The 23,220-nt window shown below is 47.3% G+C and overlaps 1 protein-coding gene across 1 annotated transcript; it reads right to left on the reverse strand.

Moving 5' to 3' along the window:
- Positions 1 to 18,528: 18,528 nt before the first annotated feature.
- On the reverse strand, positions 18,529 to 22,866 carry LOC147991671 (uncharacterized). The gene is made up of 3 exons (XM_087538761.1): positions 21,997 to 22,866; positions 21,794 to 21,919; positions 18,529 to 18,534 (listed from the first exon to the last, which is right to left on the reverse strand). The coding sequence occupies exons 1-3, from the start codon at positions 22,864 to 22,866 to the stop codon at positions 18,529 to 18,531; spliced, it is 1,002 nt and encodes a 333-aa protein (XP_087394887.1).
- Positions 22,867 to 23,220: the final 354 nt, after the last annotated feature.

Here is a 23,220-nt window from a genome sequence, read left to right on the forward strand (position 1 = left end):
ATAGAATTGAGCATAGTTATGAGAATATCTAGGTATGATCATGTATATAGGCATCACGTCCGAGACAAGTAGACCGACTCCTGCCTGCATCTACTACTATTACTCCACACATCGACCGCTATCCAGCATGCATCTAGAGCATTAAGTTCATAAGAACAGAGTAATGCTTTAAGGAAGATGACATTATGTAGAGGGATAAACTCATGCAATATGATACAAACCCCATATTTTTATCCTCGATGGCAACAATACAATACATGTCAGTTCCCTTTCTGTCACTGGGATCGAGCACCGCAAGATTGAACCCAAAGCTAAGCACTTCTCCCATTGCAAGAAAGATCAATCTAGTAGGCCAAACCAAACTGATAATTCGAAGAGACTTGCAAAGATAAACCAATCATACATAAAAGAATTCAAAGGAGAATCAAATATTGTTCATAAATAATCTGGATCATAAACCCACAATTCATCGGATCTCGACAAACACATCGCAAAAGAAGATTACATCGAATAGATCTCCAAGAAGATCGAGGAGAAATTTGTATTGAGATCCAAAGAGAGAGAAGAAGCCATCTAGATACTAGCTATGGACCCGTAGGTCTGAAGTAAACTACTCACACATCACCGGAGAGGCCATGGAGTTGATGTAGAGGCCCTCCATGATCAATGCCCCTTCCGGCGGAGCTCCGGAAAAGGCCCCAAGATGGGATCTCTCGCGTACAGAAGGTTGCAGTGGTGGAATTAGGTTTTCGTGGTGCTCCTGAATGTTTGGGGGGTACATGGATATATATAGGAGGAAGAAGTACGTCGGTGGAGCAACAGAGGGCCCACGAGGGTGGAGGGCGCGCCCAGGGGGGCTAGGTGCACCCCCTGCCTCGTGCCTTCCTCCCTTGTTTCTTGATGGCCACTCCAAGTCTCCTGGATCACGTTTGTTGAGAAAATAACGTTCTCGAAGGTTTCATTACGTTTGGACTTCGTTTGATATTCCTTTTCTTCGAAACTCTGAAATAGGCAAAAAACAGCAATTTGGGCTGGGCCTCCGATTAGTAGGCTAGTCCCAAAAATGATATATAAGTGTAAAATAAATCTCATTAACATCCAAAATAGATAATATAATAGCATGGAGCAATCAAAAATTATAGATACGTTGGAGACGTATTAGTTCGCCAAGTGGAGCCACCAAGCTAGATGAGGCAGCAAACATCAAGGCGATGCTCCTGAGACAGCGGCTGCCCCAACTAGTCATCAAGCCCCAGAAGCTGGGGCTCCACAAGGAATGCCTCAGCCCCTGGGAGCCAAAAACTTCGTCAGCTCTCCCACCCTCGTCGAGCACCCAGTGTACTTCGTCAACACAGTGCTACGAGATGCGAGAGCGCGATACCCCATGCCTCAAAAACTCTTGCTCACGCTCCTGGTGGCCTTGCGTAAGCTGCGCACTACTTCCAGGGTCACCCCATCAAGGTCGTCTCAGCTTACCCATTGGAGAGAGTGCTCAGGAGCCCCAATGCTGCAGGAAGAGTCGTCGAATGGAACATCGAGCTACAAGCGTTTGACCTAGAGTTCAGCACAACCAGGGCATCAAGGGGGCTGCACTCGCCGACTTTGTGGCAGAATGGATCGACACCCCAGAGCTTGAAGCAGGCGAGAACTGATCCCTCTTGCCAGGGAGTGAAGCGCCGGATGGCTGGGTCATGTACTTCGATGGCGCATTCGCACGCCAGGGCACGGGGGCTGGAGCCGTGCTCATCTCGCCCACTCATGACAAACTTTACTACGCCGTGCAGCTCTGCTTCCAGCGGGGTGAGAAGGTCTCCAACAACATCGCAGAGTACGAGGGTCTCATTGTCGGTCTCAAGGTTGCGGTGCCCCTGGGGGTGAAACGCCTCACCATCAAGGGAGACTCGCAGCTCCTCGTCAACTTCTCCAACAAGGTGTACGAGCCAAAGGATGAGCACATGGAGGCATACCCCGCGGAGGTACGCAAAATGGAGAAGCAGTTCCTGGGCCTGGAGCTACAACATGTGCCACGTGGCACCAACAAGGAGGCCGACGACATCACCAAAAGAGCATCCAAGCGGCTACCCCAAGAGCCTGGCATCTTCGAGGAATGGCTCTTCAAGCCTTCGGCGACACCCCCGCCTGCGGAGCCGGCGCCACCCCAGGAGGAGCTCCCCCAGCCACCAGCCTCGGAAGCCCCCGCCTGCGGCCTGACCTCAGGAGCGCGCCTCGTCTTAGCGCTCGAGCCTCAGGAGGGGTGCTGGATCGAGGAGTGCTGGGCGTACTTGACGCAAGGCACGTTGCCGGAGAAGGAGGAAGATGCGGAGCGTGTGGCCCGGTAGGCTACAACGTACTACATTCAGGACAGTGAGCTATACAGGAAGCGGCCAAATGATGTTTCTCTACGATGCATTTCTAGGGAACAAGGGAATGAGTTGCTGGCTGACATACACGACGGAGACTGCGGGCACCACTCGTCGTCGTGCACCCTAGTCGGCAAGGCTTTTCGCAGCGGGTTCTACTGGCCAACGGCACTCAATGATGCGGCCGAGCTAGTGAAATCCTGCGACGCCTGCCAATTCCATGCCAAGCAGATCCACCAGCTGGCTCAGGGCCTCCAGACTATCCCGCTCTCATGGTCGTTCGTGGTCTAGGGGATGGATATCCTGGGCCCATTACCTCGAGCGCCTGGAGGTTACCGCTACCTCTATGTTGCCATCGACAAATTCACCAAGTGGGCGGAAGTGGAAGCCGTCTGCACCATCCCAGTCGGGTCAGCAGTCAAGTTTGTCAAGGGCATCGTAAGCCGATTTGGGGTCCCTAATCGTATCATCACCGACAACGGCTCACAGCTCACTAGCAGACGCTTCAAAACATACTGTGCTAACCTTGGAACGCAGATCTGCTACGCCTCCGTGGCGCACCCCGGGAGCACCGGCCAGGCCGAACGCGCCAACGCGGAGGTCCTGAGGGGTCTCAAGACTAGGACCTTCAAGAAGAAGCTCGAGGCTTGCGGCAGGGGCTAGCACGACAAGCTCCAGTCCGTGTTGTGGTCCATTCGCACCACTGCCACCAGGCTGACAGGCGAGACCCCGTTCTTCCTCGTCTATGGAGCAGAATCGGTCCTCCCACACAAGATCAGGCATCGCTCCGCGCGGGTCCTGGCGTTTGTTGAAACGCAGCAGGACGCCATGTGGGGGATGGACCTCGTGCTGGGGGAGGAACGCTGCCGTGAAGCCTCGCTCCAAGCTGCGAGGTACCAGCAGGCGCTGCGGTGGTGCCACTGCCACAGCGTTCGCTCTAGGACGCTCGAGGTGGGTGATCTTGTCCTAAGGCAGGTGCTCTCTAGGGAAGGGCTGCACAAGCTCTCACCCATGTGGGAGGGCCCGTTTCGGGTCGCCCACATCTCCAGGCCTGGCGCCGCACGCCTGGAGACGCAGGACGGGATCCCCATCTAGAACACCTGGAACATCCAGCACCTCCGAAGGTTCCACCCATGAAGCAAGGCCCGGTGCCTGTGAAGATCTCCGCTCGTGACACTCTCACATAATAATAAGTGGGGTTGTACACGCCTCGGAGTCTCAGGAGTACCACCCTCGGGCCTCGGGGGCTCCCTCCCAGGTCTTAGTGGCAGCACTTAGCTCCACGTTAGTGACAAGACAAGAAGACTAGACTAGGTGCCAGACACGGCTTTTCATTTGCTTTCCGCAGTTGGCTTGCCCCTTTTAGCAAGAATTTGCTTTCTGGTGTTCCTTGTTGGCCTGGTTCCATTGCCTTTTGCCTCCTTTTCTACTCTCGGTTCCTCGTTTTTTGACCCATGCTCTCCCTCGCATGCCTCGCGAGGGGGCTGGACAGTCGCCCTCGTGAGTGTTTTCGTTTTCCTATTTTTCTTGCAAGGCACCCTCGCTCGAGTTCGCAAGCTGGCGCACCCTCTCAATCCGTGCCCCCTAGGTACCATGATACGAAGCACTGGATCATGACCGTCAGTGCATGCGACCAGGATTCGTAAGGATAAGAATTTCCTAGCGGATTTTTACAGTTCTTAGACACCTTCTGAGCACAGGAGGCCTCGCCAGGCATTGGGGAACGTGCGTCTCGCGAGGCGGAAACTACTTCAGGCGCATCAAGCTAAGTTGTTCCTACGCGCATACATAGAGCGTGACACTGCAACACGACACAAGAATGATAAACATAGCACACCCACTTAGAAATCATAATTGTTGCACGCCCCAGCAGGGCCCCATACTTGTCTTTCTCTTAATGCATGAAGGAAAGGAAGGAGGAAACAAAAGCGGAACGTGCTCCCACGGCAAGTCACGAGGACGGGCCCGTGGCGCTCTCCTGAGCTCAGCCAGACCCCCCCTCGCGCTTCACTGAAGCGCGGCGATGAGAAGACCCGCTGCCACCTTCGAAGCGGGCGCGACGGCTGGTCGTAGCCGCCGCTGCTGGAGCTGTCGCCGGAAGAAGAGTCGCCGTAGCTGGACGAGCCTTGGCGGGCGCTGAGGGCGAGCCCGCCTTCACTCTCGTCGCGGCCGTCGCCGAGGTCGAGCACCTCACCGCTGTCGTTTTCCTCGGGGCAACACCCGACGCGGCGGCCATCTTCCCTGAACACCCTCATATAGAGGGTCGTGTTGCCATCATACGTGAAGTGGAGGGAGCAGCGCCGGCCCAGGCTGCGCGCGTGGGAAAACATCTGCCAGCCGCGGGCCAGGATTGCGTTGCCTGCGGCGGAGACCTCGACCGCGACCCACGAAGCCTTGCTGCAGCAGCCGTCCGCCTGCAGCCAGAGACCGCCTAGACCAGTGGCTTGCAGCTCGCCAAGCAAAGAAGCGCGGGAGCTGAAGCCAAGTGTTGGCCGGGTTCTCCGCCCACACGACGAACTCCGGCAGCACTTCCGCAGAGTGGAAGCGCGGCCTGGGCGGCCGTGCGACCATGGTGCGCCTCCCTTCATCGACGGGGCTCCCACGACTCAGGCGACCACCACCACGCGAAGAGGCGCCACCGCGGCCACAAGGGGCCGCGGCGGGGGTCACGGTGTGCTTGCGGGGACGGTCGCGCCCCCTCTTGGGCGGCGGTGAGCCGGGCCCCTCCTGGAAAGCCTTCCCCTTCTCCGCAGCCGAGAGCCTCTTCGTAGGCGCCATGGGTGTCGCTACCGGCAGTGAAGCGAGGAAGAAGAAGGAGCGGGAGAAGCAAAGGAAGAGATGGGTGACGGGGGCTCTGCCCCCTTCCCATTTATAGCCAAGGGGAGGCCAACCGCTGGCCTCCACGATCTAAGGTAATAATGATCTTTTTCTACATGCAGCAAGGACCCGTCAAGTCGGGCAGTTTCCGAGGCGGCGTGGGGAAGCAAAGACGCCCACGTCCAATCAATCGCCACGCGTCAACCATGGTCGCAGGCTGTTGGGGCCTGCGGCGCTTTGCACTTGCCCTTTGGCTTCACCTCGAAGCCAAGCCCGAGCGCGCCTTGGGCCTGGGGGCTATTGTCGGCGTTCTGGGAACGGGGGTCCCCAGACTTGCCTGCCTGCGGCCCGCGGCGTGGCTCCACCAGCGGCCCTGTACGACCCATCTTCACCAGCAAACACTCAAGACCCTCGCGAGGGGCCAAGCCTCGTGATGTGGACGACACAAGACCTCCTAAGGGTCGGCCTCGCCAGGCTAGCTCGCGAGGGGCGGAGAGATCAAGGCAAGGGACACCTTGCGAGGTTTGCATGATGCAAGCCATGACGACTGGAGCCAGGCGGGCGCCAGTGCGCGCAGTGTCCTCGTTTCCTCTTTGGTGCTAAAGGGGGCAAGCACAGACGAGGAGTCCTGAGGCATCAGGCAAAGGTTTCCATATCGGTGCAACAAGACCAAGACCGGCAGGACAACAGGACGGAGGTCACCGTGGAGCCCAAGACGGCGTCACCACCAGAGCCTTTGGCAGATGAAGACTACTTTTGTCAGGATAGCTTTTACTAGCTGTCCCCCTTCAAATTGGCCATTGTGGGATCCCTTCCCGCCTAATATTTGGTAAGAGGACCCGGGCCTCTATATATAGGACTAGCCACCACCATAGAAAGGGGGGCAGATCTAGAGAGAATCCTCGACCGCACTAGCCAAGCACAAGAGCACCTCTCCTCAGGAGGCTGTTCTTCCCTTGTAACTATTCATCCTCGGCCCAAGAGGCAATCCACCACACCACACTAAGTAGGGTATTACACCACATTGGTGGCTCGAACCAGTATAAACTCTTGTGTCTCTTGTTCTTTGGGTTCGTCGAGCTAGGCCATGAGATCATGATGTGTGCGAGCTAGAGAGGGGGAGAGATCTTCGTGCGCACCCCAGTGTTCGAACCTCAAGGGTTTTGCTGGAACCCGAAATACGACAGCTCCGTATCGTAAAACACGATGAATCCTTCTCTCTGATTTGTTTTCTCCCCGAACGTGAATACATGGAGTTGGAGTTGAGGTCGGTGGAGCCTCATGGGGCCACAAGGACAGAGGGCGCGCCCTCCACCCTTGTGGTCAGGGTGTGGGTCCCCTTCAGTTGATTCTTTCGCCAATATTTTTTATTTATTCAAAAAATGATCTCAGTGAAGTTTCAGGTCATTCCAAGAACTTTTATTTCTGCACAAAAATAACACCATGGCAGTTCTGCTGAAAACAACGCCAGTCCAGGTTGGTTCCATTCAAATCATGCAAAATAGAGTCCAAAACAAGGGAAAAAGAGTTTGGAAAAGTAGATACGATGGAGACGTATCAACTCCCCCAAGCATAACCCATTGCTTGTCCTCAAGCAATTCAGTTGACAAACTGAAAGTGATAAAGAAAAACTTTTACAAACTTTGTTTGATCTTGTTGTTGCAAATATGTAAAGCCAACATTCAAGTCTTCAACAAAGATTATGAACTAACCATATTCACAATAACATTTAGATCTCACATTTACTCATATCAATGGCATAATCAACTAGTGAGCAATAATAGTAAATCTCGGATGACAACACTTTTTCAAAACAATCATGATATGATCTAACAAAATGGTATCTCGCTAGCCCTTTCTGAGACCGCAAAACATAAATGCAAAGCACCCCTGAAGATCAAGGACTGGCTAGACATTGTAATTCATGGTAAAAGAGCTCCAGTCACAGTCATACTCAATATAAATTAATAACAATTCATACAAATGACAGTGGTGCTCTCCAACTAGTGCTTATTATAAGAGGATGATGACTCAGCAATAAAAGTAAATAGATAGGCCCTTCGCAAAGGGAAGCAGGGATTTGCAGAGGTGCTAGAGCTCGAGTGTTTGAAATAGAGAGGAATAATATTTTGAGCGGTATGCTTTCACTGTCAACATAACAACCAAGAGATCTCGGTATCTGATGACCCACAAGCATAGGGGATCTATCATAGTCCTTTCGATAAGTAAGAGTGTCGAACCCAACGAGGAGCAGAAGGAAATGACAAGTGGTTTTCAGCAAGGTATTCTCTGCAAGCACTGAAATTTACCGGTAACAAATAGTTTTGTGATAAGATAAATCATAACGGGTAAAAAGTAAATAAAATAAATTAAGTGCAGCAAGGTGGCCCAATATTTTTTGTAGCAAAGGACAAGCCTGGACGAACTCTTATATAAAGCAAAGCGCTCCCGAGGACACATGGGAATTGTTGTCTAGTTAGTTTTCATCATGCTCATATGATTCGCGTTCATTACTTTGATAATTTGATATGTGGGTGGACCGGTGTTGACCTTCCTTGGACAAGCCTCCCATTTATGATTAACCCCTCTCGAAGCATCTGCAACTATGAAAGAAGTATTAAGGTAAACCTAACCATAGCATGAAACATATGGATCCAAATCAGCTCCTTATGAAGCAACACATAAACTAGGGTTTAAGCTTCTGTCACTCTAGCAACCGATCATCTACTTATTACTTCCCAATGCATTCCCCTAGGCCTAAATAATGGAGAAGTGTCATGTAGTCAACGTTCACATAACACCACTAGAGGAGAGACAACATACATCTCATCAAAATATCGAACGAATACCAAATTCACATGATTACTTATAGACTTCTCCCATGTCCTCAAGAACAAACGTAACTACTCACAAAGTATATTCATGATCAAGATCAGAGGAGTATTAATTATATTTAAGGATCTGAAAATATAATCTTCCACCGGATAAACCAACTAGCATCAACTACAAGGAGTAATCAACACTACTAGCAACCCACAGGTACCAATCTGAGCTTTTGGGACCAAGATCGAATACAAGAAATGAACTAGGGGTTGAGAGGAGATGGTGCTGGTGAAGATGTTGATGGAGATTGACCCTCTCTCGATGAGAGGATTGTTGGTGATGACGATGACTTCGATTTCCCCCTCCCGGAGGGATGTTTCCCCAGCAGAACAGCTCCGCCGGAGCCCTAGATTGGTTCTGCCCAAGTTCCGCCTCGAGACGGCGGCGCTTCGTTCTGAAAGCTTCCTTCTAATTTTTTCCTGGTCAAAACACACCATATAGCCAAAGAAGGGCACCGGAGGCCTGCCAGGGGGCCCACAAGGTCGGGGGCGCGCCCAGGGGGTAGGGCGCGCCCCCACCCTTGTGGCTGGCTGGTGACCCCCTCTAGTTCTTTCTTCGCCCAATATTTTTTTATATATTCCAAGAATATTCTCCGTGAATTTTCAGGACTTTTGGAGTTGTGTAGAATAGGTCTCTAATATTTGCTCCTTTTCCAGTCCAGAATTCCAACTGCCGACATTCTCCCTCTTCATGTAAACCTTTTAAAATAAGAGAGAAAATGCATAAGTATTGTGATATAATGTGTAATAACAGCCCATGATGCAATAAATATCAATATAAAAGCATGATGCAAAATGGACGTATCAACTCCCCCAAGCTTAGACCTCGCTTGTCCTCAAGCGAAAGCCGATATCGATAAATATGTCCACATGTTTAGAGATAGAGGTGTCGATAAAATAAAATACGTACATGAGGGCATCATGATCATCTTTAGAACAACAACATATAATGCCATATAATTTCTTATGCGAAAGTAACAATTCATTCACAAGGTGAAGTATGAATCAAAAACTTTATTGAAAACTAACAAACTATGATCTTAGTTATTGAAGCAATTGCAATTTATCATAACATCAGAAAGAGTCAATTAAAGAGCTTTTCAGCAAGTCCACATACTCAACTACCATTTAGTCTTTCACAATTGCTAACACTCACGCGATACTTATGGGTTCAAAGTTTCAATCAGACATAGAGAAATATAGGGGCTTATAGTTTCGCCTCCCAACCTTTTACCTCAAGGGTAATGTCAATAATAATACTTTATGAAAACTTACATCCGAGTGGATATACATACATACATATATATATATATATACATATATATATAGGGTGGATCTATTCTAATAACACCCTTAAAAGTCTTATTCTAATAACACCGAGTCTTATTCTGATAACACCCGACGCCCACCCCCAAAGCTACAAAGCTACAAACTAACCACGCGCCCATCGCACCCACCCACCCACGCGCACAAACCAGCACCCCCACCCCTATGCACAGTACCCACCAACTTCTCCCCGATCCCCCCCACCCCACGTCGCCGCCCGGCCTACCACCTCCCACCGCGCCGGCCATCGCCTGGCCACCACCTTCCACAGCGCGAGCCACCTCCAGGCCACCACCTCCCACCGCCCCGCCCGCCAACCACCACGCAGTGCGCCAGCAGCCGATCTGCCATGGGCGGCCTTCCCAAGCCACTGTCGTCGCCCCGATGACCACCTTCTTTGCTCCGGTGGTCGGATCCATAGCACCCCGTGCCTGTGACCTCATTCTACATTGTGGTTGCCGGATCCAGAGCCCTCCCCTGCCCCGTTGACCTCCTTCTGCGCCGCCGCGGCCAGATCCAGCGGACCTCCCGCTGCCGCCAGATGCAGGTGCCCCGGCCGCCGCACCTTTGCCCCCAGGAGCGCCCGCACAGCTGCCGGCGTGGATCTGGCCCAGGGCCACGGGATCCGGCCCTCCACCAGACCCTGCCGCAAGCTCCCTTGTTGCAGCGCCAAAGATCCTCCATCTCTTCGCTGCCGCCCGCCCTTGTCGCAGCGCCGAAGGGCCATATCCTCATCAGCTCGACAGGGGGACGCCGTGCAGCTCGCCGGAGTGAGCTTGCAGTACGTGCATCGCTGGTGTGGTACTAGCCCCGTGCCCCCATGTCGTCGCTGCTCGCCATGATTCAAGTAGCACACCCACCCTCTCGGCTTCCCCTCCCCACTCCACTGGATCTGGCTGGAGCACTTCGCCCGCAACACCCAGCTCCTCGCTCGTCGACGTGCCTCCGTCGTCAGATCGGGAGCTCAGCCACCCCGCGCCGTCAACGCTATACTGACTCTTCCGGTGCGTGCAGTGCACATCCTGCCGTGAAGCAGTCAACGGTGGTAGCCCTGGTCCCGCATCCCCCTGGTCCCGATGCCGGCAACGCTGTCTTCGGTGGGGACGAAGCCCGTGCAGTTCAAAAAAAATATTTTTGCTATTTTGGGGGATTTTTGATGTGCAGGAAACTGTTGCAGTGCGGAGTGTGTTTTTGGTGCAGGTTTGGGTGTTGTTGACGCAGTGCAGAGTCATCTTAATGCAGTCTGTAGCATTTTTTTTGATTTTTTTTCAGGTTTGGCCTTGTGTTTTATCTTCATTGAAGTGGAGAGTTTTGGTCACAATAATGATTAGCCTCAGATTCACAAACCGTGCTCCAGATCGCCAGGAGGGTGCTCTCCCTCCTCCCTTGCAGTCCGGGCATCTGTAGACTTGAAGTGCGCCTGGGCACGCAATGCGGTTCCGCGGCGCGTGGTCGTCCTGTTCGCCCTGTGTTTTGGTGCAGAATGCCGCGTGGGAGTACTTTGCTGCAGTTCACTAGTCTCCCAACTGCAGTGCCGATGTCTTGAATAAATTTGTTTGAAGAAGACAAACAACTTGTTCCTCTAATTTGTGTAGCAGCTCATTACCCCTATGTATGAAGTGCAATTTGTTTGTGTGTCTTAGAAAATCAGTCGACTATCATCAATACCTGTAGTGCGTTTGGTCCTCGATGTGGTTCATTTTTGAGAGTGACACTGTTCACTTGTCGAGGTTCATTTGCACTCGTCTCTGCGGTCCACTTTCGTTCATAAAAAATGTTTAAAAAAGAAAACAAAAAATCGTTTGAGAAAATTTACGTCCAACAAAAAGAAATCATGAAGTTCGCTTGACTTTCTGATGTAGTGCGGTTTTCCGTCCGAAGCAGTGCGTTTTTCTGTTGTTCATAAAAAATGACGACAAAAGCTCATTTAAGAAAATTTACGCCCGACAAAAAAAATCATGAACTTCGCTTGACTCTGATGTAGTGCGGTTTTCCGTCTAAAAGCAGTGCGGTTTTCTTTCTCGTCTTCAAAAATTTACGTCCCACAAAAAGGAAACCATGCAGTTCTCTTACCCGTCTGATGCAGTGCGGTTTTTCGTTCGATGAAGTGCGGTTTTCAGTCGGATGAAGTACGCACGTCGATTTGGGTGTCGCGAAAAACAGTGTCCCATTTCGGTAAATTCGAAATTCCTCTTAAACCGTAAAGAATTAGAGAGAGTGTTTTACATGAAGAAGTTGCGCCTCGTCGATATCTTTCCAATGGTGTATCATTTGAATCATTCCAACCAGCGGTTTGTAAAAATTTCACGAAAAACGGCCGCTACCTCCCGTCGTCAGCCGCATGATTTTCAAAATTAACTAAAAACCATAACGAATCTCAAAAATATTCAAACATACGAAAGTTGTGCCTTGTCCGTAGCTTTCCAACAGCGTATTATACGCCTTATTTCGACAAACGGTTCAAAAAATGAAGCTAAAACAGTACAGAAAATTGAAAAAATTCAAAAAAACGTTATTCCGCGATTTAGTAAATTTGAAACTGCTCTTAAACCGTAACGAATTAGAAAAAATAATAGATATGAAAAAGATGCGCCTCGATGATATCTTTCCAACAGTGTATCATTTGCTTTATTCCGATGAGCGGTTTAGAAAAAAAATATGAAAATACGCTGCCGCTCGTCATCCGCCGCACCGTTTTTAAAACTGCTCTTAAACCGCGAGGAATCTCGAAAAGTGTTCAACATGGAGAAGTTGTGCCTAATCCATAGCTTTCCAACGGTATATCATACGCCTCGTTCCGATAAACGGTTAAAAAAACTAGAGCAAAAACAGTACCGAAAAACAACGCATGCAGTTTTTTCCAATGAGAAGTTCACTAGTCTATGTAATGCAGTGCTCTAGCTAAAGAAAGTGCAGTGCCCTCACGTTGAGCATGCAGTGCGAAAGTGTTATCAGAATAGTTATTCTGATAATGTTATCATAATACACCGGCTGTATATATATATATAGGACAAAACTATTCTAATCCCAGGATTAAAATAATTATTTGGATCACAGCCGTCTATATAGGCGCCGAGTGGATCCTCCCAGACTCCCGAACTGGTACGGTGGAGGAAAAAAGACAAAAAAAGATCTCCACCCACCCCTCACCAGTCACCACTACCCCCACGATCCCCATCCCCACCCGATCCCCACCTTCCCCTCCACAACCGTCGCCGCCCCCTGGTGCCTGCGCAGTTCCCGGCGCCGACCACCCCGGTCCCATCGCCGCCGCCCCGATCCCGATGCGCCTCCCGCCGCCGGCCGAGGCCTATGGATCCGGCAGCTGTGCCCGCCTCGGAACCAGCCGCCGCGCTGCCTCTGCCCATGGATCCAGCTGCGGTGCTGCCCCCTCCCCCCGGATCCGGCGGCGGGACCAATCCCGCTGCCACCTACCGCCACAATGCGACGATGCGTGACCCGTCGGAACTCCCCGACACCAACCAGGCTCTCTCCGGCCACGCAAAATCTCCTTCTCCCGGCGACGATCCTCTGCCACGCGCGCCTCCTCCCGGCTCCATCCCGGCCACGAGTGCCTTCCCGGTAGGCCTGTCCACCGCCGTGCCACCTGCCACCACCGACGGCACATTGGAAGCGCACTGGCCCAATACCATGGGCTAATGCCGACCGTTGACCTTCCGCTGGAGGCCCCTTTGACCTCCCGATGTAGGTTCCTTCTGGAGCTGCTGTTCCTGCCCCCCTCCATCGTTGTTGAGCTGCCTCGACCCAGTAGATGAGGAACTGCTGGCGTTGCTGCTTCCCTCGTCTTCATTTTCCTGACCAGAGCCCTCTCCTTTAGAAACTGTTGATCTAAAACTGACCAAAAACTGCTAGTGTTGCTGCAAATTTACCCTTAAAAGTGATGAGCAAAACCCGCATAAGTCAAGAAATTGCAGCAGCTACAGTTCATTATGCAAAAAAGGAGCAAAAAAATGTTCGCTATGGGATCGTTGATTCACTAGGTGTAGAATAATCTGTTTGGGCAAGTTCAATTTCATTATGACGGTGCAGTTCATGTTAATCCAACTAGCAAATCATAAAAAAGAAGTGAAACATGGTTTACGTGTTGAAGTTTGTGTGTGTGTGTGTGTGTTAGTTTGCTTGGTCCGTGCTACCTGCTAATGCCTTACTTGTGTTCATGATTATTTTAACTCCGAACATGTTGAGGTGGGTTTGGACTTTAGCGATAGGGCGAGCTAAGATAAACTCACAGCATGTCGCTCGGCCGAGCTCAACTGCTCCCGTCTACGGTCCCTCCTCCCGCTGCTCGTCGTCGACCAAGATGGTGCGAGAACGAGCTTTTGCACCACAGCCAACGCGGCCTCACGTCGGCGACTGCCTGAGCCAGAGGCATGCACATCCTCGCCTGCCTCGTACGCCGTCCAGCAGCCCTTCTGTCGCCCCGTTCATGATCTGCCTCTGTAGCTGCCATGCCGGTGCCTGCAACCTGCAGTCAAGATCCTGGGTGCTCCATGCAGCTTGCAGCAGTACAGATTGGGGGTGCCGTGTCGTATGGGTTTGGTACTACAGGATGGTGCTCGCACATGACAGTAGACCATTATCTTTTTGATTAATGACATAGGAGAAGTGTTGTTTTCATTGTTCGATAGTAAAATAGTTTGTCCTCATTGACACAGATCAGACATGCTTCTATATAAAAATAAATTACAATTCCCAATATGTTTGTTATCTATAAAAAAAGATGTGGGCACACAAAAAAATTGTGGATGAGAAGTTCATATTTTCTGTTGTGGATACTTCGAAATGATAGTTTCCAAAAAAACGCAGTCCTTGGGTGCATTAAAAATATAAAGAGGCAAACAAAAAAAAAGAACACCACCGGCCCTCGCCGCCCCAGCCGGCGAGCACCTCCCAAGCTCCCTGTGTACGCATGGTTTTTTTCTCTCGTAACTAGCACATTCGGTGAAGTCCTACTACTACCAACATAGAAGGGAAAATCATCACTGAAGCTCATTTTGAGATAATTGGAACCAATTTAGGAAACTTGGGATGTGTGGCCACCATTTCTTTTATAAGGTCGTGTGTACGTGTGTGTGGTGGTCATGTGTTTGCGCATTGGGTGTGTGCTCGTGCGATGCATATGTTCTTCCTTTATTACTTTGTATATAAAACAGAAGTTCATATACAATAAAAACACAAGTTCAAATATCTTATAAAAATGAAATGTTTGTATGCAAAATTTACATGCAAAAAAATATGTCCTCCATATGTGTGTGTGCCAACACCACAAGTTCAATGAGAAAAAAGTAATAATGAAACCTAAAAATTGTTCGTTGCAACAAGTTCGAACAAAAAAGGAACACACCATCAAAATATCCCACAACAGGAGGTCAAATTAAAATAATAACGGATTTCAACAAAAGTTTATAAAAATTCTCCCTTTCTAAAAAACACTATAAGTTCATAATAAAAAATAATCAACACGGGTATGAAAAAATGATCAACACGTGAAAGTTGCGTGTTTTCAGCAGCTTTCCATCGGTATATCCTTTGCTCAATTCCGGTAAGTGGTTGGGGAGTTACAGGTCGAAAAACAGCACGTGAAAAACAGAGTGAAGTTCAAAAAGAACTGCTCCAGAAGTTTAACCTCTTCATGAAGTGCATTTTCGGAGACTCCTTTTTTCCGATGAAGGCAGAACGCATGATCTCAGAAGTTCAGAGTGATAACTATCAGAAGTTCACGTACTACGCGGTGTGCATTTTGTATTAAAAAAAGAATGAAAATGCAAAGCCTAAATTTTTGTTGCTAGAAGTTGAAGTGCTCGGCCCGAGAAAGTTCAAAAATTCTTGTGAGAGAGGTTGAACAAAAATACATGACAGAAGTTCAAGGTGAAAACAACGAGAAGTTCAACTACTGCAAGGAATGCATTCAGGTGAGAATAAAAGTACAGAAAAATAAAAGCTTAAAAGGTTTGTTGAAATAAGTTCATGTGCTCTGTCTGGGGAAGTTCAAAAATTCTTGAGAGAGAGGTTCACCGCATATTTCAATGTTCGAAAACACAAAAAAGAATTTTTTTTGTGTTTTAAAATAATTCTCTCAATCCACAAAGAAGTTCAGTTATTATTTGGGACCAATTTGATTTCAAAAAAGAAAATAAAAAAAATCAAATTATAAAAATGGAAAAAGTTAATGTATTACACGGTGTGTGTTTAATATGAGAAAAATGAATTAAAAGGCAAGGTCCAATTTTTTGTTGTGATAAGTTCAAGTCCACGGTCGGAGAAAGTTAAAAAAATTATTGTGAGAGAGGTTTGTACGAAAGGAATGTCATTTGTGTAATACTGATGAATGGATTAGAAAATTGCAAACGAAAATACGTCACAGAACTTCAACGTGAAAACAGCAGGAGGTTCAACTACTGCATTGAATGAATATCAGATGAAAAACTTTTAAAATCATCGCGAGTATGAAAAAATGATCAACACGGGAAAGTTGCGTGTTTACAGCAGCTTTCCACTAGTATATCACTTGCTCAATTCCGGTGAGTGGATGGAGAGTTACGAGCAGTGGATGGAGAGCTACGAGCAAAAAAAACACGTAAAAACAGAGTGAAGTTCAAGTAGACATGCCGAGAAGTTCAGGTTCTTCACGCAGTGCATTTTCGAAGAATCTGTTTCGCGATAAAGGCAGAACGAATGATCTCGCCATTTTCAAAATTACTTGAAAATGGCCAGGATTCAGAGAAAACCATCAACATGAAAAAGTTTCGCATTTTCCGTAGCTTTCAGCGGTATATTATTTGCCCCATTCCGATAAAGTTTGTAGAAATTACGGCAAAAATACGTTTTTAGCCATTTTCAAAACTGACATAAAACCATAATGAATTAGGAGAAACAATATATACAAAAAAGTTTCGCATTTCTTCAGGTGTTCTAACGCCATATCATTTGCTGCATTTGGACGTACGGTTAAAAAATTAGCTCGAAAACACGAACTTCGTGGAACTTGTACCGTTTTCTAAATTACTTTTAAACCATTGAAAATTAGAAAAAACTTTTAACATAAAAAAGTAGTGCATTTTCATAAGCTTTCCAACGTCATATTATTTGCCTCAATTGGATTAGCCGTTTATAATGGCATCGAAAAAACAAAGTCGGGTGTTCGGTTTGCAAAATTTTACGATTTTCCGAATTACTCTTTAACCGTAGGGAATTAGAGAAAACTTTCAACATGTGGAAGGAGTGGTTTTGCAGCAGCTTTCCAACGCCATATTATTTGCCTCATTCCGATAAACGGTTTTAAAATGCGATCGAAAATACGATTCTCGATTTTTGTATGAAGAAAAAACGGTTTTCAAAACTGCACTTAAAACACTTACATTTTGCCAAAGATTTAACTTGGGTCATGATACTGATGTCCATAGCTATCCAACGGTATATCGCAAGCCCCATTTGGACACCTTTTAGCTGAAGTTCAACCTAATACTCGGGGAAGGTCAGGCGCGTTACTCGGGAAGTTCATGTTGTGATCAGAATATATATAGATAGATATATCCAGATCTCTCCAACATATAGTGCTTGCCAAAGAAAAAGTATAAAAAGGAAAGGTGATGATCACCATGACTCTTATATAAGGGTAGAAGATAAAAGTAAAAGATAGGTCCTTCGCAGAGGGAAGCAGAGGTTGTCATGCGCTTTTATGGTTGGATGCACAAAATCATAATGCAAAAGAACGTCACTTTATATTGCCGCTTGTGATAAGGACCTTTATTATGCAGTTCGTCACTTTTATTTCTTCCATATCACAAGTGCGTATAAAGCTTATTTTCTTCACACTAATAGATCATGCATATTTAGAAGAGCAATTTTTATTGCTTGCACCGATGACAACTTACTTGAAGGATCTTACTCAATCCATAGGTAGGTATGGTGGACTCTCATGGAAAAACTGGGTTTAGGGATGTTTGGAAGCACAAGTAGTATCTCTACTTGGTGCAAAGAATTTGGGTAGCATGAGAGGGGAAGGCAAGCTCAACATGTTGGATGATCCATGACAATATAACTTCTATTCAGATATAAGAAAACATAACCTATTATGTTGTGTTCCTTGTCCAACATCAAATTTTTAGCATGTCATATTTTAATGAGTGCTCACAATTACAAAAGATGTCCAAGATAGTATATTTATATGTGAAGCCTCTTGTTCTTTATTACTTCCTATTAATTGCAACAATGACCAAAACTATGTTTGTCAACTCTCAACAACTTTTATTCATCATATTATTTATATGTGAAGTCATTACTCTCCATAAGATCAATATATGATCTTTTTATTCTTTCTTTTATTTAATACCCTCAAGATCATAGCAAGAAAGAAAATCCCTCAACTCAAAACTACTATTTATTATATAACTCACGGACTCGATTACATAGAGGGAACATAAAGCAAAACTCAAGGCTAGATCATACTAAAAACTTTATTCTACTAGATCAAGATATAACCAAAAGGATCGAACTAAGAAAAACGATAAAGATAGATGTGTGATGGTGATACGATACCGGGGCAACTCCCCCAACCTTGGCAGTTGCCAAGGGGAGTGCCCATACCCATGTATTTATGTATCTTTCTTCGGAGGTGATGATGAAGGAGTTGTTGATGAAGTAGGTTTGTCGTCCATCTTCCAAGGCATAGGCTCACCATCATAGAAAGATGAGAGGGTCTCCAAGATCCTCAAATCTGCAGCCAAACTCATCCTCTTGAATCTATATTCATACTCACAGTTTTGGTTTTGCAGGTTATAGATCTGGGCTTGGAGGTGCTCGATTTTCTCATGAAGCCTGAAGATGGCCTCCTCAATGCTCCTGGTATCCAGCTTGTGCTTGTTGGTGAACTCTGTGATCATCATGTGGTTGGCGTTGAGTCCACGTTCCACCATCCCTTGACACTTGAAAACTTGCTGCTTCATTGCTTCGAGTCTTGTCTCCACGCTTCCGGTCTTCTTCGGCCCCTCAACATCGCGGATGTGCAGCACCCCCTCATGCATCTCAATGGCTTGAGGGTGTCGCAGCACCTCCACAAGGTAGGGGTTGATGACCTTCTCGAAAAACTTGTCCTTGGGGGCGCTTAGAGACGTCATGATGATCTAGATCTGTCAGAAAAACAACTCGAAACAAAAACATGAGATATTGTCATGTTACGATGGTCAAAACCTTCGGGAGATTATATAATGAATTTTTACCGACGATAAGAAGTATTGTGCAAGAAAACAGAGTCCGAAGGGCACACGAGGTGGCCACAAGGACGGGGGGCACGCCCAGGGGGGTAGGGCGCGCCCTCCACCCTTGTGGTGGCCTCGTGTCTCTTTCAGAGTACTTTTAATTTTCCTAATTTTTTAAATATTCCAAAACGGAGAAAAATTATCATTGGAAACGTTTTGGAGTCGGTTTGCTTATCGTACCACATACCTATTCCTTTTCGGAGTCTGAAACATTCTGGAATGTGTCCCTTATATACTCCTCTGGTGTTACGGTATTAATTATATTGGTCTCAACATTTATGGGAGTACCTGAGATATAATGTTTGATTCTTTGATCGTTTATCACCTTTGGATTTGTGCCTTCGGCGTTGTTGATTTTTATGGCGTCGGAACGATAGACCTCCTCGATAATGTAAGGACCTTCCCATTTAGAGAGAGTTGTATAGCAAAACATGATCACCTACATTAAACTCACGCTTTTGTATCCTTTTATCATGCCATCTTTTAACTTTTTCTTTAAACAACCTGGCATTCTCATAGGCTTGGGTTCTCCATTCATCAAGTGAGCTAATGTCAAATAACCTCTTCTCAAATAACCTCTTCTCACTGGAAAGTTTGAAATCATAATTGAGCTCTTTAACAGCCCAATATGCCTTATGTTCTAGTTCAAGGGGTAAGTGACATGCTTTTCCATAAACCATTTTATATGGAGACATACCCATAGAATTCTTATAAGCAGTTCTATAAGCCCATAATGCATCATAAAGTTTCTTACACCAATTCTTTCTAGATCTATTAATAGTCTTTTGAAAATTTAATTTAATCTCTATATTGCTTAATTCTACTTGACCACTAGACTGAGGATGAAATGGAGATGCAATTCTATGGTTAACATCCTATTTGGCAAGCATTTTACGGAAAGCACCATGAATAAATGTGAACTACCATCAGTCATTAAATATCTAGGGACTCCAAACCTCGGAAAAATAACTTCTTTAAGTATCTTAATAGAAGTGTTATGATCAGCACTATGATTTCTACTACGCAACTTTATTCTTGTAGACACGTGTTGGGCCTCCAAGCGCAGAGTTTTGTAGGACAGTAGCAATTTTCCTCAAGTGGATGATCTAAGATTTATCAATCCATGGGAGGTGTAGGATTAAGATGGTCTCTCTCAAATGACCCTGCAACCAAATACAAGAAATCTCTTGTGTCCCCAACACACCCAATACAATGGCAAATTGTATAGGTGCACTAGTTCGGCGAAGATATGGTAATAAAAGTGTAATATGGATGGTAGAAATATATATTTATAATCTGAATAAATAAAAACAGCAAGGTAGCAAATATTAAACGGGCACAAAAACGGTATTGCAATGCTTAAAAACAAGGCCTAGGGTCCATACTTTCGTCTTGCTACCTCTTGAGCACTGCGTTGGTTTTCCCTTGAAGAGGAAAGGGTGATGCAGCAAAGTAGCGTAAGTATTTCCCTCAGTTTTGAGAACCAAGGTATCAATCCAGTAGGAGATCACGCTCGAGTCCCACGCACCTACACAAACAAATAAGAACCTCGCAACTAGTGCGATAAAGGGGTTGTCAATCCGTTCACGGTCACTTACGAGAGTGAGATCTGATAGATATGATAAGATAATATTTTTGGTATTTTTATGATAAAGAGAAATAAAGATGCAAAGTAAAATAAATGGCAAAGGAAATAACTAAGTATTTGAAGATTAAGATGATGGAAGATAGACCCGGGGGCCATAGGTTTCACTAGTGGCTTCTCTCAAGAGCATAAGTATTACGGTGGGTAAACGAATTACTGTCGAGCAATTGATAGAATTGAGCATAGTTATGAGAATATATAGGTATGATCATGTATATAGGCATCACGTCGCGACAAGTAGACCGAAACGATTCTGCATCTACTACTATTACTCCACACATCGACCGCTATCCAGCATGCATCTAGAGTATTAAGTTCATAAGAACAGAGTAATGCTTTAAGTAAGATGACATGATGTAGAGGGATAAACTCATGCAATATGATATAAACCCCATCTTTTTATCCTCAATTGCAACAATACAATACGTGTCGGTTCCCTTTCTATCACTGGGATCGAGCACCGCAAGATTGAACCCAAAGCTAAGCACTTCTCCCATTGCAAGAAAGATCAATCTAGTAGGCCAAACCAAACTGATAATTCAAAGAGACTTGCAAAGATAAACCAATCATACATAAAAGAATTCAGAGGAGATTCAAATATTGTCCATAGATAAACTGGATCATAAACCCACAATTCATCGGATCTCGACAAACACACCGCAAAAGAAGATTACATCGAATAGATCTCCAAGAGAATCGAGGAGAACTTTGTATTGAGATCCAAAGAGAGAGAAGAAGCCATCTAGCTAATAACTATGGACCCGAAGGTCTGAAGTAAACTACTCACACATCACCGGAGAGGCCATGGAGTTGATGTAGAGGCCCTCCATGATCAATGCCCCCTCCGGCGGAGCTCCGGAAAAGGCCCCGAGATGGGATCTCTCAGGTACATAAGGTTGCGGCGGTGGAATTAGGTTTTCATGGTGCTCCTGGATGTTTGGGGGATACGTGGATATATATAGGAGGAAGAAGTACGTCGGTGGAGCAATGAAGGGCCCACGAGGGCGGAGGGCGCGCCCAGGGGGTAGGCGCGCCCCTGCCTCGTGGCTTCCTTGGTTGTTTCTTGACGCCCACTCCAAGTCTCCTAGATCACGTTTGTTGAGAAAATCACGTTCCCGAAGGTTTCATTCCGTTTGGACTCCGTTTGATATTCCTTTTCTTCGAAACCCTAAAATAGGCAAAAAACAGCAATTTGGGTTGGGCCTCCGGTTAGTAGGTTAGTCCCAAAAATGATATAAAAGTGTAAAATAAAGCCCATTAACATCCAAAATAGATAATATAATAGCATGGAGCAATGAAAAATTATAGATACGTTGGAGACGTATCACGCCTCCAGATTTGTGGAGGCCGCCCTCTTCTTCCTCCCCCATCAGGGGGAGAGGTGCTTTCTTCCTCCTCCTCCTCGTCTTCTTCGGCGGCGAAGGAGATAGTCTTGTCTTCGGACGATAGGTCCGAAGCTCCCTTGCGGCGGAGGCCACTCCAGACCCCCTTGGCCTTCTTCTCCGGCGCCTTATAGGGCGCCGACACCAGCATCTTCGCCATGAGCGGGATGACTGGTTCCTCGGGTAGTGGAGCCAAACAGTGAATCCGCTCCGCCCTCTCCATCCATACCTGAAAGAAAATAAAGTTTAGATATCCTCCTTGAAACAAGCAAGTAGAGGATGCGTCTGGAGACGTGAAAGGCTTACCGCATTGGCAGAATGGGTAATATCATGCCCGCGGTCCGAGTCTATGGCTGGCGGCGTCTCGTTGCCCTTAAAGAGCAACTTCCAGGCATCTTCGTGAGTGATTCCGAAGAGCCTTTCCAAGGTTTGGTGCTTCTTCGGGTCGAATTCCCATAAGGGGCAGCTTCGGCTTTGGCATGGAAGGATCCAGCGAACCAACATCACCTGGATTACGTCGACGAGCTTGATGTCATTATCCACCATGCTTTGAATGCGCGTTTGAAGTGCTATCAGCTCGTCCAACGAAGACCAATTTGGGCCCTTCTCTATCCAGGAGGTGAGCCACATTGGAGCTCCAGAGTTGAATTCAGAAGCCGCTGCCCAAGTGGCGTCGCGGGGCTCTGTGATGTAGAACCACAGCTTCTGCCACTCCCTGGCGGTCTCCACAAAAGTACCTTTGGGCCATGTGACATTGGACATCTTGCTCACCATGGCGCCTCCGCACTCCGCATGCTGGCCATCCACCACCTTCGGCTTCACGTTGAAGATCTTGAGCCACAGTCCGAAGTGGGGTTGGATGCGGAGGAAGGCATCACACACAACAATGAATGCCGAGATGTTGAGGAAAGAGTTCGGGGCTAGGTCATGGAAATCTAGCCCGTAATAGAACATAAGCCCGTGGACGAAAGGATGGAGAGGAAACCCTAACCCGCGGATGAAATGAGGGATGAACATCACCCTCTCATTGGGCTTTGCGGTGGGGACGATTTGCCCCTTGGCTGGAAGCCGGTGGGCGATTTCTTTCTCCAGATACCCGGCCTCCCGAAGCTTGGTGATGTCCTTCTCCCTAACGGAGGAGGCCATCCACTTGCCTTGCCCTCCGGATCCGGACATGGCTAAGTGCTTCCTTGAGACAGAAAGAATGAGGACTTGGGTTCTGGAGCTCGAGAATCGAAGGACAGGGAAAGAGAGAAGGCGTGGGTGAAGAAAGGGAATCATTATCTCCTTATAAAGGCAGTGAATATCAAGCGCCTCCCCACTCGCCTTAAAACTTGCCTGTTCCCAAGGGCTGTGTAAACGACACGGTTATATTACCCACGCCCATATTGATGAGAATCCCGCAATAAGGGGACACGATCTCTGCTTCGACAAGACGTGCCTATTAAAACCGCGTCTCGAAACATGGAACTGCAGACGGAAAACGGTTCAAAATGATGACCAAGCAGACGTGATGTCACATTACAAAAA

Source organism: Triticum urartu, chromosome 1A (genome assembly GCF_056163025.1).
Source record: "Triticum urartu cultivar PI428250 chromosome 1A, HENAU_Tu73, whole genome shotgun sequence".
Classification (NCBI taxonomy): Eukaryota; Viridiplantae; Streptophyta; class Magnoliopsida; order Poales; family Poaceae; genus Triticum; species Triticum urartu.

What these genes read in the sequence shown, in the direction of transcription:
- LOC147991671 (XM_087538761.1), bottom strand. Translation starts at nt 22,866, where the DNA reads ATGTCCGGATCCGGAGGGCAAGGCAAGTGGATGGCCTCCTCCGTTAGG. An exon ending in TTACCCATTCTGCCAATGCG is followed by an intron (nt 21,920 to 21,996) that starts GTAAGCCTTTCA and finishes ATTTTCTTTCAG; the next exon opens with GTATGGATGGAGAGGGCGGA.